The sequence below is a fragment of the Saccostrea cucullata genome, unplaced genomic scaffold (genome assembly GCF_032062105.1).
Source record: "Saccostrea cucullata isolate Sc308-1 unplaced genomic scaffold, CSIRO_AGI_Scuc_v1 ctg406, whole genome shotgun sequence".
NCBI lineage: Eukaryota > Metazoa > Mollusca > Bivalvia > Ostreida > Ostreidae > Saccostrea > Saccostrea cuccullata.
In genome coordinates, this window is record NW_026930103.1 from 637245 (window position 1) to 657680 (window position 20436).

Consider the following 20436-nt stretch of genomic DNA (forward strand, 5'->3'; position numbering starts at 1 on the left):
TTAAAAAGTACTTTGTGAGCTTATGACTAATACCTTCTATTGCCTTTGCCTCATTTAACTCTGCCTTGTCATTATCCATATCTACATACATTACATGTCGACACGAATTAATGTTAAGTATTCAAATTCTTATCATAACTATCAATACTAATTTTGACCAAAATCGATGTGCAGACATCAGTAGATGAAATATTTATCTCGAAAGGATCAAATATCCGCGAAAAGTCCAGAAAGAACCACTTATTCTTGATTTTGTGACCTAATAATAATTGAAATGTTTTTTTTCCAAATAACCTCTCCCTCCCAGAAAAAGACGACTTTCAAAGAAAATTAAAGAAACTTGACAAATTACTTTTTTCATTTGACCACGTTTTCAAAAACATATTCGCCTGATAACACTTACTGTCTTTCTAAGAACCAGACAACATGATAATATTTTACAGAACGACAAAAATCTGTTGTGATCATTGTGCTTTGGTTAAACAGGTCTACTCTCCAGAATGAACTGATATAAGTTCCGAGGTTTCTGAAGAAGAACTGATCAATCTCTCAGAGCGCTTTGTATTGTCATTAGATGATGAATGTCCAACTAAAAACGAAGGTAGGAGAGTATGAACTCCACCTGTCAGGTGATGCTTTTCCTTTTTCTTTCCTACTTGGTAGGCTGCTACAAAAGTATTTAAAATAAAGAAGAATGGGGAAAACGTTAATGTGTGTAAAATATTATTAAGACTCGGATACCTGTTGTTTTCTATAATACCTATTTGTGCATCTATATCACTTTCTGGAACCCCAGCACTTAATGCCAGTTCTCTCAAAGACTGTACACAGTCCTGGAATTAAAACGATATATAATTAATTTAAGATTTGTAGATGTCATAGAATATAATTAAAGTACTAATTTTAAACACAGAATTAATTAAAATTCATATTTAAATGTTACACACACAACGGTATTAAGTTTTATAATTTAATTATTAGTACATGTTCATCAGCTTACCTGCAGCGTTTCGATGTCAGTTTTACAGGTCTTTAATTCTTGTGTCACATTTTTCTTCTGTTTGTAAAGCAATTTCATTCTAAAATGGGCGTGGTCTGTCACAGCAACTATAAGACCTTAAAGAGATAAAAAAAAATTGTGTTTGATTTTCAAAAATAAAAATATCTAATACTAAAGCAAAAGTATAAGGGCTAAAACGATTAAAATTACACAAAATATTAGAATGTATAGTATCTTTCATTGCCTGTGATTGAGAGTATTTCTTTTTATTACCTGTTTTTGCGACTTTATAAAAATCTATGTAAAAATGAATTAAAAAATCATATCCAATCACAAAACAAGAGAAATAGATATTTTCTTACTGTTTACAACTCGAATAATTCTCCATGGAACAAGAATAATCAAAATGACAAGAAATTTCTGGACTTTGAAAGAATGGACTCCTTTGATGAAAACAAGATCCAGGATGAAGGAAAAGATTACTACGAAAGCATCAAACACCTAAATGAAAATGGTTAGAATTAATAAAAAATTCAATGCTTTAAATTCCAAAAACAGATATGTAAGAGAAAGAACCGAGTATTCTCTCTCAGAATCAATATTTTGATACGTCTTTCAACCAATATCTTTATTGTCCTATTATATATTGGACAGAGAAAAGGTTAAACCCGAGAAAACGGTGACAGTTTTTTCATTTGTTGAAAAGGTTTATGAGTGGATTTGTTTCATTGGTAGCATTTTTTTTAAAGAGAGGACAGTCCATGGAAACTTAATTTTAAAAAATAAGCAATAAATCCTTGGTGTTATATTGTGGACAGTACCAGTTATGAAAGAATTGTATCAAATTTGTAAACTTTCAGTTTTTTTAACTGATTTTAGAAAATGAAATAAAAAAAAAACCATACCTCTATCTTCTTCTCAAAGAATTCTCTTCCACTGCAGAGAAATTTAAAAATGTTCTGAAACAGAAATTTTTGACATGGAATTTTTACATTGAATCGCAAAAGTGACTCAAGCACCTCTCTCCTATTTTAAAGGGTAAAAAGTAAAAATTGCTTTAGTTCTGGGATTCCAAATCATGGATTAAAACAATCAAAAGCTTACCTCAATAACCAGTATGGCAAGAATAGATAAGCTGAAGTAATGGAACAAATGGGCTAGCTTAACCTCTAGTGCGTATTGCAAAATGACACTATTTTCAAGTCCTATTAATGGTATAGTATCATTTGGCGAAGATAATTCATTTACAACACTTCGTTTGACAACACCATGATTTGAAGTTGGAAAAACATCACTGTTATTGGACGTTGGTAAAAATTCACTGTATACTGTATCCGAAGAATGGAGAGCTGAAATCACATGTTGATTGTCGGTCGTCGAAGTGAAGTCAACATTGCCTGATAAAATTCGATTATATAACCCATCGATATCAGAGACTGCGATATTCATTAATTGCTGAGGGTATAAATGCTTCATTCCACCCATAAACAAACTGGCGCTTAGCTCTTCCTTATCCATGACTCCTGAAAAAGTATTCATTCAAAATATACTAGTATGTAACTGTATCGTTATCTCCATTTATTTCAGCTCAAACCTTTAACATCACATACACATTTTTTTCAACAATTTCTCAGGTTTGTCTAAATGAGGCTTCATAAAAATTGTTCATTTTTTTCATAGATTTTGGTCAAGAATCTATAAAGACAGGAATATATCAAAATGTTATAGAGGGTTGAAAAAGGCATTCAACTTCACAAAATAATTTTGCAAGTGACATCTGAATGAAAAAGTCTTCAAATAATAGGAATGCAAGCAATTCAAGTAATTTACCTTTAAGGTAATATATGTCCAGAAAAAGCTCTGCTAGAACCAGAATGCAATCTAACACATTCAGTACGACAATAAACAGTAAAATGTTTTTGGAGTGCATCAAGTGATGGCCATTGAACCTCAAACTGTAAAAATATAGTTATTAGAATTCTATGTGTCATTTATATGTTAAATAAAATTCTTGTATGGAAGACGTTTATACTTTCAGCATACAACCTTGAACCAAAACAAAAATGTTCATTCAATTTTCTTGACACTGCTTTAAGGAAATTTTTAAAATAGTTTCTGAAAACTCAGAATAAAAACAGGTTATATACAAACCGTCCTATTTTGGAGTCTGGAGGTTTTCTGTTTTCCTTTTCTATCTCATTCTCAAGGAATTTTTCTGTCTTCAGAAGTTCAACGTGGGCCCGGGCAAAGGACAAGGATCCTGCTGCCAGAGCCCGCAGACCCTGACCATTTCCTTTTCTTACAGAATTCCTTGATGGTAAAACCATGTTTCTACTATTTCTCCAACATCTAAAAGCGAGGATAAAATGGGTTGAATTCTGAATCCCTTTTGTTGCAGAGAATCTGGAATGTTGATTACGGCTACACTTGCATAGCTTTAGTTAAAAAAAAAACATCAGTAATAGCGAGTATGGGTATCAAAATGTTTGAGAAATGGAATCCTAAAGTTTCCTACTTGTGTTTTAGAGTTGTTTGTTTTCTCGGTTTTAATTGTCTCCTAAATCAGTTTTGTTTTATTTATGAACTCTGGGATATCTTAATGGGCTTTCGCTCAAAGGAAAATCCCTTATGAAAATTCTCTTCACTGCATAATTATGCATATATTTAATGCTATGAAATCAAGGTGTCATAAAGTTTCCTGACCTTTTCAAAGTTCATGAACTTTTTGTTCGTTACTTTAACAAGAACTCTTTTAAATTCAATGAAACTTTGCAAATTTTATTCCAAACACCTTACATCTTTTCGATCATGTTGGGATTTATATGGTGGCGCAATGCTATTCCAACATGAACCGATTCCTATTTGCATTACTTTCCAAGGAAGTTCGGATTCTGCAGCTAGATACACGTTTGCAATACAGCATTTACAAAGATGCTTTATCAGGTTGGTAGTAGAGTGTTTCCCTAGCATTGAATAGCTGTTAGTTTGAATGTTTTGAGTGATAACATTGGGATAATGTTGGCCAAGTTATTTTACTGTGAAGTAAATGATGGTGTTCTTGTAAGCTGCTGACTTTTACATTGGGCAAACGCTGATTCCATGTTTGTAAAGCCTTCAAACTTGATGGAGTTCCTGTAAGTTGGGTTCCCAGTGTTGGTTCAATAATAGTATTTAAAGTTGTTTTTTATTGAAGAGACAACACTTGATAAGAGACAAGATAATAAAGTCGACATTTTCTGTACATGTTTCTTATTCATAGACCAATACAAATTGTAAATATCCAACCAACCGTTTAACTACATGTATATCAATAAACGATCAATCTTAATAACTGACTGCAATCTTGTCTCCTTCTTGGTTGATGGATATTTATGATATCTACACTGGCTTAACAATATCCTATCAACTGAGAGCCATCTTTGAGCCAACCTAACCAACAAGTTTGCCAGTAATGGTTTTTTAGTTGGCTAAAAATCATTCCTACAATGACTCAGTAATAATCATCATTTTGACCAACTTTGGCGATGAGCAAAATGATTGTTGGACAAGGTAGGATTACAATACCCGGTAATACAAACAGTGAAATAAAATTCGACAACCGTAGGGCAAACGTAATTTTTCTATTTAGAACCAAAAACAATTTTATTGTCATTATAAAGAAATAAACTACAACTCGCAAAAGTCCCATTTATCTTCAGTTTTGGTTTTAAATATTTTCAATTACATAATACATGTATACTGTTTTGTATCGGTGCAGATAATTTAAATATTTAAGTCCTAATAAATTTCCACAAATGTGCACTTTGATAAAAATTCATATTTACTTGATATCTCCGTTATAAATCATAATGTCCATCTAAAATGAACCTCTAATGAGCAACACGGCAGTTAGCAATCTCTGAAATGTCTATTCTCTGCTTTCTATACTAAGTAGATATGATACAATGTAATAATGCATTTGCAACTTTTATTAGGAGACCCAAGAGTGTAATTGTTTTCAACACCAGGTAAACAACTATCAATACATGTTGCAGAGATCTATAAAAAAGAGTTATAATGAGAGAGGTATAAAAAAAAAAACCTTACCGTTTGTGTGTGTTTGTCACAGAATGTTTAATGACTAATTTGTTTCACACAAAAATTATGCATACCATGTGGGTTCATGAACAATAGTTAAATAGTTAAAATAAGTAAGACTTGTTTCTTTTTAGATGATTGAACATATGTTGTAAATAAAGAATATCAGAAGATTTGGACAATGTTATGAAATTTGCAATCGGTCATAGTAAATTATACGCTTTAAAATTTTATTTTATGTAGGTTGTTGCATTACTAATTCCCCTATAAACAATTAATGCAATGTAAGCGTTATGTATAGGTTGTTGGATTACTAATTCTCCTATAAACAATTTGGTATCAATGTAAGCGTCATGTAGATTGTCGCATTGCTAATTCCCCTACAAACAATTTACTGCAATGTAAGCGTTATGTAAGTTCTTGCATTACTAATTCTCCTATAAACAATTTAGTGCCAATGTAAGCGTTATGTAGATTGTTGCATTACTAATTCTCTGATAAACAATTTAGTGCCAGTGCAAGCGTTAACATATGTAAAGATCACTGAAGACCATAAAGGGACCTTTATAATTGCCTCAGCGATAAAAAATAAATATCTCCTATGGAACGCCATCACTGCCTTATAGCATACAACTATGCATTTATTATGTCAATTTATCATTGCGTGATGTGAACATATCTTTACGTTATGTCCATTTTTTTAAATATATATTAACATCATGTCAATGCTGCATAACATGAAGTAAATACATCCTTTCATTATGTCAGCACTTCATAACTTGAAGTAAAAAATTCATTATGTGAAGTGATAATGTGTTTACATTGTGTTAAAACTTTATCATGTGAAATGAATGTTTCTTTACATCATTTCATTTCTTTAATATGTGAGGTTAAAATTGCATTACGTGAAGTAAATTGTGTTTTATAATTAAACTTATTATCACATGAAGTCAAAAGCCCATTCCTTTTTGAGAGTGTATATTTCTATTATATCAAAGCATTACAACATGATATGGATTCATCTTTATTTTACGGCGAGGGCATCATGATGTGAGATGAACACATTTTACCTTTATGTCAGTGCTTGATTACGTGGTGTAAAAAGTGTATAACATAATGTGAACATATCTTTATATTATATCAACACTTTATTACATTATGTCAAAACTCCATTCCGTGATGTGGATATATAATTACGTTATGTCAACTCTTTCTTGTGTGATTTAAAAATGTCTTTATATTGTGTTAACTCTTTATCATGTTTTGTTTTGAACATATTTTATTGACAATATGTCAAAGGGATTGGACACAAGTTCCAAAAACTTAGATATTCCTCTCCCATATCATGTTGATTCCCAAAGTTCATTGCCTGATGTTAAAATACATTTACATTATCTCAAAGCTGTATATATCTAGTATTTATTACACACTTAGTAATAAATACAGGTTTTTTGCATATGCGATATGGCTGACGTCACAATAGCCGTATCAGCCCTGCAGGGCTGATATCCGTATCAGCCCTGCAAATCCATATCAGCCCTGCAGGGCTGATACGGCTATTGTGACGTCAATATCACACTCTTAGTAAATTAAACCACAATAACAGTACTTGTGATCATACACAATTTTTGGTGGGTTCATATTCTCTTAATTTTAACTTTTTGAAAATAAGGTTAATCATAATTTACAAATACGTGTAATACTATAGAATATTTTCAAATTACGGATCAAGTGCGTTGAAACAGAAGTAGAAACAAACCCAAATCGTATGAGACATAAGACTATGTACATGTATGTAAGAAGTCCATGCATGATTATATACTTATTTTCTTCTCAACTGAATGTGTTCTGTATTTTATTACTAAGTATGTAATAAATATAATAAAACATACCCTTTTCCACATCACATCCTGTATCAGCCCTCGACCAATATCAGCCCTCGGGCCTTCGGCCCTCTGGCTGATATTGGTGTCTCGGGCTGATACAGGATGTGATATGGAAAAGGGTATGTATTATTCTCTATATAATGAATGTTGACGACCGTGTTTTAATGACTGGTAAGAAGGGGGGGGGGGGTCCTGATTGATTAGGACGAATTACAGGCACATAATATCAACCCCCCCTCTTTTCCCAGACATAACTTTACTATAGAAAATGTAATGTACGTTGAAACTGTACAGCCCCCACCCCCACGTTTTGCTGAAGTATAGTCCACTAAGGGTACTGTAGTATATCTGAAATAGGAAATGTCATTAAGAGTTTGACATAATGTAAAGGAAAGTTAACACAATGCAATAGTAGTGTGGGTTAATGTCATAAAGAGTTGAAATAATGTAATGGAAGGTTGACACAATGCAATAGTAGTGTAGGTTGATGTCATAAAGAGTTGACATAATGTAATGGAAGGTTGACACAATGCAATAGTAGTGTTCTGCTATAAGGCAGTGACAGCGTTCCATATCTCCGTTTAAGTGATATATTACAAGTACAAGCACCTTCCTTCTAAATACGATATATAGATAGTTGTTTTGAACAGTTCGAACTAAAGCCAGATATCTGGTACAAAGTAAAATACTTTAAACTTTCTATTAATATTCGCGAATTTTTTATTTGCAATCATTCAGTTTGAACCATCAGCGACTAGGAAACTAGAAACCTTTCTGAATTTTGATTAAATTGAAATGTTTCTTAAGACATGTTTCATAAGTTTAAATATCATACTTAAGTCTGTATACAACTGAGTATATAATATTGAATTTGGGATTATTTCTGATTTTTCTCTGAGTGAAAATTGACTTAACTTGAATTGATAAATTAAAATGTTTCAGAATCATTTAGCCTAGCAGGAACAGCTATCTATTATACTGTTGAAAAAAATGATACGTAGAGGTTGTAACAGTATCAACATTGTAGATCATTGTTAAAAAGATTTTTAGTCATTTTGGCCTTTTGTGGAAGTGTCTAAGAATATGCAATTTTAATCTGCGTGTGTTCCCTGTCACCTTGATCATAAAGACTTTTCCAGTATAATAACAAAGTAATTTATGCACATATGATATTTTTAACTGGTTTAAATAAACCAGTACAAGTGTACTTGTAAAATGATATTGCTTATGCAATTTCATAAAACAGCCTGTCAGTGAGTCGCTTCGTACATTTTGGGTCGATACAATAAACTTGTCAGCAAATACAATTTATCATCAAGTCAAATGCACATGCTGACGGACGTTTTTTCATACTAATTGTTGGGCCATTTTTACTCCCTGCATTGTCGACGGATTTTCTCACTATTTCCTTTTCAATACAAGGAGCAAACAGCGGGTGTAATCGGTTGGCAGGAGAATAATCAATCCTCCATGGCACCTGATCCCACCTCTGATGTTTTAGAGGTCCGTGTTTGCTCTGCTTCTATCTTGTATTGTTTAATGGACTTTTCAGCTTGAATACTGTTCGTTATCTCCATATATAACACAGTAGTGAAGAAGAATCTTCATGAGTACTGTGTACTGTACAATAGCGTATTCAAGAAGTAGTGTAAATCAGATGTGAATATTTATTTCCAGTAATTTTATTTTGGAAAATATGAAATCACAAAATTCTTACCAAGATTAATAGCATCAAAACTTACGGATTTCTAACACTTTATACGACTATTGCCTTCAATAAATGAAAGATGCCTACAGTTTTCTCTAATTTAAGAAATGTATAGACGGCTGCTTTTTCAATAAAAATGAAACTCGTACACACATTTACTTTTTTCTTGTTCATTTTCAAATTTATTTTGTTAAAACACTCTGGGTACCAATGGGTGTAAATTACATCCCGTTGTTAGCAATTTTTATATTAACATAAAGCAGCATTTATTCAAAAACCTTTGCGCGAGAAGAAGATCACACTTGCTGAGGAGTTCAACTGGACTTTTAATATATACAAGTATCTAGGACATATTACCAATTAACACTAGATACTACCACCCATCTCTCCATATATCCCAGAGAGCTTGAAATAATAGATACTACAGCTTCTGACAAATAAATTACAAATTTGGATATTTTGCCAGAGAAAAACGTTTAAAATAACCTAACAACTTAGCTTTATGATAAACGTGATGACTTCAACTTTTGACACGTCAATTTTAATTAATTATGTAACAATATAGCCTTATCAAATGCATGTGGAGATTATGTTTCCGCATTGTACTAACAATATATAAACGCGGCCAGTTATTGATAAACAAGTTGATGAAACAAGAATATCAACGGTTTTGATTGAAGTCATCCTTGCGGAAAGTTTTTTGATCTATACAAAGGCCTTGTCAGCAAATACAACGGTAACCTATCTTTGAGTAAAATGCTGCAAAACTTTTCATTTTTTTTAATTTTTAGTCTCATTAAAATATTCACACAAGGAATGGTCTTCGATTTTATCATTTTTCCTTTTGGTTCTTGGTAGTGGCCTTTTCCAGATCATGAATTTGTCCAAAACAAAGAACATGTTGCGGGTGTGAATTTAACAACGATAATTTCCATCTTTAGCAAGCTTTAGGAGAAACTAACTCCTCATCATGCAACGATATTTTTTTGTTTATTCAATACCAATTTTGATGAACAATTTTTAGAACAAGGTAAATTAAATTGACAAACAAGTTGCTGAAGCAAGAATAAAAGCTGTCTCGTTTTAAGCCATCATTTCGTAAGTTTTGCCCCATGACAAAGAACATTGTGTTGCAGGAGAAACTAACTCCTCCATGGAACGTGATCCCAATTTTGATGTTTTAGAGGGTCATCTTTGTTCTGCCCCTGAATTGAGTTTGAATACTGTTTGTTATCTTCAAATATTTCACTAATTCATAAAATCGCGGTAATTTGTTAGTACACAGTTCTTTCAGTAATGTTTTAACATTTGATGAAAATTCAAGATATCTGTGATGTTTTTATGCCTACTGATTGAACAGATCTTATGATTCTGCAAAATTATGATTCCCGTGAAAAAAGGTACTTACTTTATAATATCCATACAAAGTAGCAATTTAAATCAACCAAGAATGTTTTTGTTTTTAATACATGAAAAAATCCAATTTCCGATTTTCAAACTTCAAGTCACGTTAAAGAAACTTGTAAAGAAATTAATAAAGTCGGAAAATCAGGAGAAAACTAATGTAGTTTTAATATCAACATGCTCTAAAATATGAATAAATGGCATCAAATAAAACTAAAAATATACTTGCAGGTACATGTAATTAGTTCTAATAACACAACAAAATGCTTTTATTTGCAGATAAAGAAGTGAGCTTTCGAGTATACACGTAAGTTTTTTTTTTCCATATTCGTTTTAAGTATCAAGTTTTATGCAAATCAAACAATCAAGAAACATTTTCTTTTTCATTCGACTTCCTAAAAATGGTTTACGCTGTCTGCCCCGTTGGTGTCTGTGTTATAATTGGGGACATTGCTGTCTACGGTTAAGCTGCTTCCAAATGAACTGCTAGAAATCTGTCTGTGGATACTCTGTTTAGCAAAAGACGATGCGAACCCTGCTAACCCTTTCTTCTTTGATTTTGCATCCGGGTGCAGAGCTTTAAAATATACAGGACATCAAAAACTTTATATTTGAGACCATATTGATTGTTACATTTGCACGTTTTAACTAGAAATTTATGAAGCAGTTTTAAGTACATGTCGTGATTTACCATTTATGGCGTCAATTTCCTTTGCTGACACACCTGCAGATGAGGCAAGCTTTCGCATTGCTTCGAAGCAAATCTGAAATGATAATGATCTACTTAGATTAAGGAAGTCAGATGTGCTCTCTAGTAAAATTGAATCTTAAAGTTTGATGGCATGAGCCCATCTTTAAAAAAAGTAAAGAGCATTCCCTAGCACATAGCAACTTAACACACAATGCTGCTTATTTATTATATTGCAGTTTCATGTATCAACTTTGTGATGTCCTTTTTTGTAATTAAATCATATATGTTTTAAAAGACTATTAAATATTTTGACTAAAATGCCTTATAACGATCATACCTGTAAATCTTTAGTGTTTGCTTTTGCAGCTTTAAGTTCGGCAGCGATTTGTTTCTTCTGTTTGTACATCAACTTCATCCGGAAGTGCTCGTGGTCGATTACAGCCACAACCAGACCTGAAAAGGGGAGTTAATCTGGCATTGAGAAGCAATTCTGATTTCATCATCATTTTCACAAGATACTGGTAAACGATAAACTTCAACACATATTTTAAAACTAAGGTTTTCAGCTGCAGTCCATTTTGTTCCTAAGTATGATGAACTTAGTGGACCAAAAACCTTTGGTTTGCTCAGATCTATCGCAGTAGTAGGAGATATTTTGTGTATAAGTAGCTTACCCACCATCTTTTATCTTGATTTTTATTCAATGTCCCACTACTATTAAAATGCCTTTTTATCATACGGGTGAATTCACTTATTTTTCATCGAAAATGATTTATATACTAGTAGATCTGTTCTTTTTGCAGGATATTGAAATTATAGAGGATAGATATTCTTAATAGCAGCTTCTCGGGCGTTGTTTTTAGCCGGGCTCATTGCTCGTAGAGCAACACTCGGCTTTTGCTACGGTGTTCAACAGGAAATGCTGCTTCATCACCGCTAAATCAAATTTACGCGATAGAATATAGTACGTTGGCGCAATCAACTTTGAGGCAATACAAACACTGAATTAAATTTTCAAAGTTATCTGAAATTGTCAAAAAATAATTGTAATAATATACTTTCTACCGTGTTCTTCGATTAATTATTTGTTTGAAATATGAAAAAGGTTTTCATCAGGTATCCATGTCTGTGTCATATTCTATAAATAAACGTTGTACTATCAGGCTAACACAAATGCGGGGAACATCATTAATGATTGATTGATTGATTGATTTATTGTATACTGTTTAACGTCCCTCTCCAGAATATTTCACTGATATGGAGACGTCACCATTGCCGGTGAAGGGCTGCAAATTTAGGCCTATGCTCGGCACTTACGGCCTTCGAGCAGGGAGGGATCTTTATCGTGCCACACCTGCTGTGACACGGGGCCTCGGTTTATACGGTCTCATCCGAAGGACCGCTCCATTTAGTCGCCTTTTACGACAAGCAAGGGGGTACTGAAGACCTATTCTAACCCGGATCCCCACGGGGCGGAACATCATTAATGTCTAAATGACTTGATGTACGCTTTGATGCAAAACTCCCCGCTGAGGACGTATGCATCAGTGCATAATCGTTTGACCTTAATTAATCTTGCTGCATCAGTGTTTATTTACTTCTGTTGGTATAAATAAAACCCATGATACATGTAAAAAATGTTTTTCGCTGTTAAATCTAGCTATATTTTATTTAATTTTGAAACTTTTCAATACTATATATGCCATAGAGATATTTTTGTGTGTTACATATTATCCTCTTGATGTCTGAACTTGTTTTTAAAATGTCATCACGGTCTTTTTCATTACCCTGTAAATGAGCCCGGCTTTCAGTACAAGTTTTTGAGTACTTTGATTTCCGACCTTTGACGGAAAGACCCGAGGAGATGCAGATATTCAATTTCCTCTGGCCTCATTTTGAAAGTACAGTATTTAGACATGTTTGTACACGGTTTTCTGTCAATAAATTCTTAGATTTTTCATTGCACCGACGTCTTTTATTTATATATAATATAAACCACAGTTCAAGGATGCGCTACTCCTAAGAAACAGGAAACTTACTGTTGACCACTCGAACAACTCGCCACGGAACCAAAAAGGCCAGAATAACCACAAACTTCTGAACTTTGTACGCACTCAGCCCTTTAATAAAAACCAAGTCCACGATAAAGGAAGCCACCACTATAAAACCGTCAAATACCTGGAAAAAATCATATCGTGTGTTTTTTTTTATTTTTACAGTGTGATTAATGGAGGAGGGTTAGAGTCGTAACAAAAATACCGGTTATTGAGATATGATCTAGGAGTCATTGAAATTACTTCCAAAGGGCCTGTTACTCACCTCGAGTTTGTTTTCGAAATACTCCTTTCCACTGCTGAACGCCTTTAGTATATTCTAGAAAGAAATAAAAGAAATGTGTTTTTGAACCAGAGTAGTTTCCCATGCTATTTTTTTTTTATCATAATTCATTGAAATACATCATTTAATCCCGTAAAACCTGTCCATTTGATTAGAAGAAAGCCTATTAATTCTATGCAAATAACACGACAGGAGTTGTTTTCACAAATACTTTGGTACTGAGCAGAATCTTTGCCGGACAACAAGTAGTGTGCACTGTACAACAGAATCGACGTAAAACTATGAAGGACTAATGTTAAATAACCTACCTCCACAGCTAAAACTGCCAAAATAGCAATACTGCAATAATGAAAATAGTGTGCCAAGTCAACTTCGATAGGATGATGATCAAAATCATGGTTCTCCTCTATGTCACTTCCGGTTTTGTTGACATGATTCGGTGATTCGGCTGCTCTTTTTCTTCTGTCAGAATTCGTTGAAGATGCAAAAGTAGTGGTTGTTATATCGTTTGTCAACAATGTGGTCAACATTGGGGTTGATGTTGTCATGGTAACCGTTGTTTCCGTCGCCCTCCTGGGTCTGTATGCGCTGTTGAAATCTACTTGAGCCAATAAGATTTTCCTATGAAGATTGTCCAGTTCAGCATAGTCGTACTTGTAATTCTCCAGAACTTCGGGATACTGAGCTTTCATGTTGGTGACGAATTTCAGAGCTTCAGTTTCGCCGTGATCAACAACACCTAATATGTATATAACAGTCAGAAACTTTATAAATCTAATTTGTTGAAGTAATTTGAAATAGTCCACAGTGCCTTAAATTTGATAACATGAAATACATTTAGTTATTACATTGTAACGAAAGCAAATGATTATCGGTTTTACTTTTCATGTCTTACAGTGTATATACATGTGAAGTGCATATACAAATGTTTTTTTTTAATATTCAACCAACGAAAGATAACTGTGATGGATGTTAAAGAGACCTGAATGTGGACCGGAGAAAGTGATTTACTTGTACAAAGAACAAAACACAGTACACGTGCCTTTGTCATTTGATTACCTTTGAGGTAGTATATATCCAGTATAAGTTCCCCCATCACCAGAATACAGTCCACTATATTGAGGAGTACTATAGCCAGGAGAACCCATTTTGTGTGCATAAACTTTTCTCCTTTGTATCGAATTCTTAAAATAATAAAAATAATATTTTTAGTATTATGTTTATTTCATTTGACCAGGCCTGATATCAATAAATTAAACAGGTATTACTCTAGATGAGACAGTTTTTTTTTTTATTGTTTCGTTAAATACAGAAATATAGGAATAGTATTTTTTACTTTTTATTTCATTATTTGTTATGTTTTGAAAATGTATATAATGTCCTCATTCATATCAAAGGAAGAATATTAATGCAGTTTGTGTCGAAACTAAATAAGACATGGACTTTTTTTTTTATTTCAAAGTTTCTTCTGTCAGTTTTATGCCTTTTATAATCTTACTTTCCAATTTTTGATTTTGGTGGTTTTCTGTTTTCTCGCTCTATTTCGTGTTCCAAACTCTTCTCAGTTTCATTCAGGACGGCATGTGCTCTCGCTAAGGATAGTGACCCTTCGGCGAGTGCCTGGAAATATGGCACACAAAAAACAAAAACGTCAAATGAAACACACACCTATATTGAATTTTTGTATTTACTACCACCCGGTATATTCATAAATTACAATATAACAGGACCTCCCCTTTTTTCAAAAATAAAAACAGCTAAATAGTTAAATGTTGAAATAATTTTTTTACGTGCAGTCCCTTCGTATTCTTTTTCTTTCTATCACCAAGAAGCCCCATCTTCGCCTATAGGAGAAAAAAACATAAAGAGTGTAGATGATGCTGATCAGATAATATTCATTTTATCACACACTGACCAAAGTTTATGGCCTGTAGCAAGGTTATAATTCCTTTTAAATTGTAGGTATACGAGCTTTGATATCTATTGTTAGAACCCAAGGTCTTACAAATTATTCATCAGGTTGGATATAATGTGTTTTACAGTAGGTTATTGACCTCATAAACTTGTATTACCCGAACATAAATTTTGTCAAACACTAAAAAAAACGTAACACAAGGTTCAACTTTATGTTGTTTGCCAAAAAATGGTACGAGGGTTGATCCAAAAGTAGTGTCACAGTGTCCATAACTTCTATATTTGGCGTCACATTATCAAATACAATATACCAGAAGATGCAAAAAACGAAAAAAAAAAAACACAAAAACATACAGAAGAGTAAGAAAATTTAAAAAGAAAACCAATATTTCTCGATATTTCAAAAAGACCATGACAATGTCAAAGTCATTACATAGTGGATCTTCCAGTTCTCCTTTTCGGCAAAAATTAAGATTTTTTTTAAATTTAGACTGTTAATACTAAGTTTGAACAACAAGTATAATTGATAAAACTTTTGCAAAATTGTATAACAGGCATCCGTTTTACTGACCATTTTACAACTGAATTATCAAGTTTGACCAATTTATATTTGTACTACACCATAGCCTGGGGGTAAAAATTTAGGAGCGTTACTATTGAAATAACTCTCGCATTTCTCATTTACACGGTTAGAGGTGTTGACCTTTCTTTCCCTACTTAAGAGCAATTAAAAGAAACTGACTTGACCATTAAAGTTATCTTTGGAGTTGACTCGTTATTCATGAATAATTTTGAATTTTGAATCTGGGGTCATTTTTGTAAGTCTAAATACATGTAAAATGTTTATAATAGGTATCTTTTTGGCTATATACAAGTAAAATTCAGTTAATAAATATAAATAAATACATTTTACTTACTAATAAATATTAAATATCTAAGAAACTTTAAAGTGTTGCTGAATTATTGTGTATAGGAAACCATAGTCACCTATATAGAGCATAAAATGATTACAATCTGTTTATGCACTCTTTAAGTCTAGTTCAAATGAAGGTTCTTTTTGAGAATTTTGATTTTTAGATAGATATTATTAAAAAGATTATATTTTCATCGTTTTATAGAAAATTGATTATACGCGGTTAATACGTTATGAATCAAACTGCGAAATAACAAATCCCATATCATTACAATGTTTCCCCACAAAGGGTATTAAATTTTTATTTTATAAAGCTAATCGTTTTGCGACTAAAATGACTGTCCACAATTTTCTACATAGACAAAGTCATCCAAATACTTCTTAGTAAAACACATATATAAAATGGATACAATTTGAATTAATTTTAAAAAAAGTAAAGATACTTTAAAACTTTTCTCAAATGCATATTAGGCTACATTGTTTTCACTTGATTTTTTATATACATTTATCGTTGATTTGAAGCAATTTTGCATCGGAAATACCCTCGGAACTGCTCTCTTAATTAAAGTTGTTTAGATAATTAAAAGGATTTGCAAACATTTAAACTCAGACTTATTTTCCAGTTTTTTTAGATTAAATAAGAATGCATATAATAGAAATATGAAGTTCAAAACTAGGAATCTTAAAAACTTTATCAAGTCTTAATTATGTGTGTACGATTTTCTAGGTGAATTTTTTTTTTAAAAAAAATATCTAAGCTAAAAATGGTGCGAAAACTGGAAGAAAATAATCTCAATTTTAACTTACCTTTTCAGTTATCTACGGAAAAATTAAGCTGCGACGTGTTCAGTTTCCGTGACAACTAAAGTATCTTTAATGCTAAAATTCAGTCGACCACGAGAAGAAGAAAGCAAATGGAACAAAATGCTAAAATAAGAAATGAAACGACCCATGGACCATCAAACCTATTTACTACGAGGGTTGATCCAAAAGTAATGTCACAGTGTCTATATCTTTCATATTTAGCGTCATATCAAATACAATATACCAAAAGATGCACAAATACATTTAATTAAGGAATAACTCTAATTCTTGGCCAAATTATTCGATTATAACCTGGTTTGGGTCAGTTTACGCTTTATAATCCGCGAAGCGGATTATAAAAAAGCGTAAACTGACCCAAACCAGGTTATTATCGAATAATCTAGCCAAGAATTAGAGTCATTCCTTATAATTTAATTTTAAAATAATTAAACAACTGTGGGTGTAAAATTGTGCTGCTTTTTATGAGTTCAAATTTGCCGCTCAATAATACATCCCTAGTAACGGAAGTGATATGAAACAAGGGGAGGTAATAACTGATACACAGATCTAGCAGCCATGATGTTTGTTTACATGAGGTAAGATCAAGCTACTGTTTGAAGTTAAAGGTACATTTATTAAATCTGGAATTTTCCATGAATCCCAAGGACTGGAAATGAGGGGATTGCATGGATAAAGATGATTCAGCTGGTTGTCAAGGGGGTGTCTCCCCATACCAAACCAGGTTATTGAGAAATAATTTGCGTTCCTTTTTGGAAATCAACCAATGAGAGACTAGAATACAAACAAAATTAAATTATTTTAATTTATCTTATAGATGTTTAAAACATAGAGCATAGGGGTGTCGCCTCGTCACAACTGAACGTCACGTTTTAAAGTTTTTTTTTTTCTTAGAATGAAAAAGACAAACACTTTAAAAAGATCCTAAAAAGCACCTAATCTCCCAATTTTTTAAAAGACACAATTCACGTCATTTTTTAGTATTTAATTGAAAATTAAATGACGGCATTGGTATTTGTGATCATAAACATTGTTGTTTTACTCTGTTGAATTTTGAACAAAAGGATTGTCGAAATGAGACATTACAGCTCGACGAGTTATAATGCATTTTTGCTTCAAAATATGGGAATCATCACTAGCGACAATTACGTTAATTAATCAGACTCAAAGAATAAAGAATGTAAATAAGAGACTTCTTATAGATAGTTTCAGAAATTTTGGGCGGGTGATTGGTCATTGAATGATCAGCAGAGGACAAGACCGAAAGATAGGAGATCGGACGGAAACGTTCAGTGGTGTCTGACGTTGTCAAGAAAGACAGACGGATAGAATGACATGTGAATTTTCAAGTTTGTCATATGCTACTGTTCAAAAAATTTTGACAGAAGGCTAAATTATGAAAAGAGTGAGTGTATAATGGTACCAAGAATTCTTAAAGAAATTGAAATTGGTAAAAGTGTTTGCGAATCAATTTTTTTTAATGAAACGAAGGGGAAACGCTTAAAAACATGACGGCGCATATCCGTCATATGACGTTATATTTAAGTGCGGCGACTACCATAAACGCACATTGTTTAAAATCCGATATTTTAGAAAGTAAACATTACGTTCCTCTGAATTTTTCAGGTCTGATTTGAAATAAATAAAGCTTTTACCATGTATAATTTTGTTGTTTTACGTCGATTTACAGCAATTTTATCAAAGCTGTGACATTACTTTTGGATCAACCCTCGTAGATAAGGTGGCTTCTTTCGATGACCATCTCTACCACCAATGTAAATGAATCCATTACTAGAATTAAAATCTATTCTGTCATCCATAATATTATGTATACTTAAATGATTCAGACAATATGTAATGAAAACCAAGAAAAAGTGATTTATAGTATTCTAACACCCTCTTCCAAGAGGGAGTTAAATAATACTAAAAAAAACAAACCTGTTTGTCATACCTGTGCAACACATACAAGTACATGCATTCTTTATTTATATTTTTTCATTTCATTTATATTCAAGGACGTTTAACCTGTTTGTTTAACAACCCATTTAGTTCAGTTACTAGATAATTTACACATTAAAGGAAAAAAAAGAGTGAAAAGATATGAAAAAACAACGTAAATTTCAGTAACACCTGTCAGCAACTGGCGGACATGCCTTTGTTTAAGATATCGCACTTTTTGTCTAGGCTAAAAAAAAAAAAATACCCATGTGTCATGCATGTAAAGTTTAGGGTAAATCTAAAATAACTATCGCAAAGACGGTGACAGTTACTGGTCATTCGGCAAACCTAGGTTGATTTCGTCACCTTCAGGTAGGAATCGGCCGAGGTGTGCCAAGTGAGTTACCGGTAACAAAACTTTTTTTGAGCGTGATATGAGCAAAGTCCTAAAAGTTGTCTGGCTAATTTTACGTTTGTGTAGACCGCTTATATCATAAAGGATTTGCTTATCTATATTTAAATTAAAATAAATTGTTTAATTAACCTGATTCACAATGAGCTTCTTGTTGCGACTATTGTATATATATATTGTATAACAATTGTATACGACGTTATATTACGTTGGTGCGACGTCATTATTTTCGTGTGCCTGCATGACTCGAAAAAAAATTAAATTAATCAACAAATCACTCAAAATAAAGCATGCGATCGGTGAATTCAATTTCCCGATATAATCATTACCATAGTTTACCAACAGCGTGGGACTATTTCAATGTGTGCTTTCTTTTTCTCGCAATAAAGTACAAAAAAATTATAACAAATGTACATGAATGGTAAGAAAAAATACATCTTACTGGATTTGAGAACATTTTTCAAACATATATATTTTTTGCATCATTTTTATCTATTAATAAATTGTACCCGATTCTAAATCGGAAATACTGCAGTTGAATTAATTTTGATTCAATTTTCCTTTCAAAATGTCGAAAAGGCCATTTCTTTTCATTACTTTGCCGATATATAGAATACTACAGAAAGCAGATACAGTATACTATATATAGAAAACAGGTATTAATACCAAAGAAAACATTACTAGTATTTACTACTACAGTGTATATGCTCCTGTCCTCTCAATAACAACGCCTGATACTCCCTCCTTTTTATGCTTGTCAAGGGATTTTTGGTTGTTGATAGTAACCCCAACTGAAAATATAAACGAGTAGCTGTGCCCTAACTGAAATTGCTTGATACGGGCCTGCAACTCCTGCCTTGACCCCCCCCCCCCTTCCACAAAACACCAATTGCAGCTGTAAGCCGAATCGCTATTGATTGCCAATAATAAAAGGGTCTGAGTTATAGATGACAATATATAGGACGTACATATTTTATTTGGTGATGTTACCTAAATCATTAACTCTCTCCTGTTGAAAATTATCTAACCCCCCCCCGCCTCAAAAGAAAAAAAATCATCAGTAGGAGTTTTTCAACCCTTCTTTGGATTTTCAGAGGGCGTGACTTTCTCGACGCAACTTGTTTACCGGCTGTCAAATGATGACGTTGATTCTCATTGGTTGCCAGATAAACTCATCAGTATTCATAGCATTGTTTACGTAGAACAAAAATAACACCACAAACTAGTTTGAAATTGTATTATTTCATACATGTAGTAGTAACAAAAAACAAAATTGAGCGTTAATACTATCCATATACTTTACAAAGGTAATAACATGCAGCTTAAAATGCATC

At 32.7% G+C, this 20436-nt stretch overlaps 1 protein-coding gene and 1 long non-coding RNA gene across 3 annotated transcripts; both read right to left on the reverse strand.

The window, feature by feature from the left end:
* Nucleotides 1-1012: 1012 nt before the first annotated feature.
* LOC134282844 (uncharacterized) lies at nucleotides 1013-1964 on the reverse strand. Its single transcript, XR_009995367.1, has 3 exons — nucleotides 1906-1964; nucleotides 1363-1501; nucleotides 1013-1116 (listed from the first exon to the last, which is right to left on the reverse strand). It is a non-coding gene; the product is annotated as an uncharacterized LOC134282844 (long non-coding RNA).
* An 8261-nt stretch (nucleotides 1965-10225) lies between these two features.
* Nucleotides 10226-16921, reverse strand: LOC134282845 (uncharacterized). 2 transcript variants are annotated; one of them, XM_062765231.1, is made up of 10 exons: nucleotides 16738-16921; nucleotides 14894-14947; nucleotides 14602-14723; nucleotides 14163-14287; nucleotides 13412-13842; nucleotides 13086-13139; nucleotides 12806-12944; nucleotides 11104-11219; nucleotides 10767-10839; nucleotides 10226-10652 (listed from the first exon to the last, which is right to left on the reverse strand). In XM_062765231.1, exons 2-10 carry the CDS (start codon nucleotides 14939-14941, stop codon nucleotides 10471-10473), a joined length of 1290 nt encoding a protein of 429 aa, XP_062621215.1. In that variant the 5' UTR covers nucleotides 14942-14947; nucleotides 16738-16921; the 3' UTR covers nucleotides 10226-10470. The 2 variants fall into 2 exon arrangements, with proteins under 2 accessions (XP_062621215.1, XP_062621214.1); XM_062765230.1 differs by lacking the exon at nucleotides 16738-16921 and having other exon boundaries at nucleotides 14894-15366.
* Between the last annotated feature and the right edge of the window lie 3515 nt (nucleotides 16922-20436).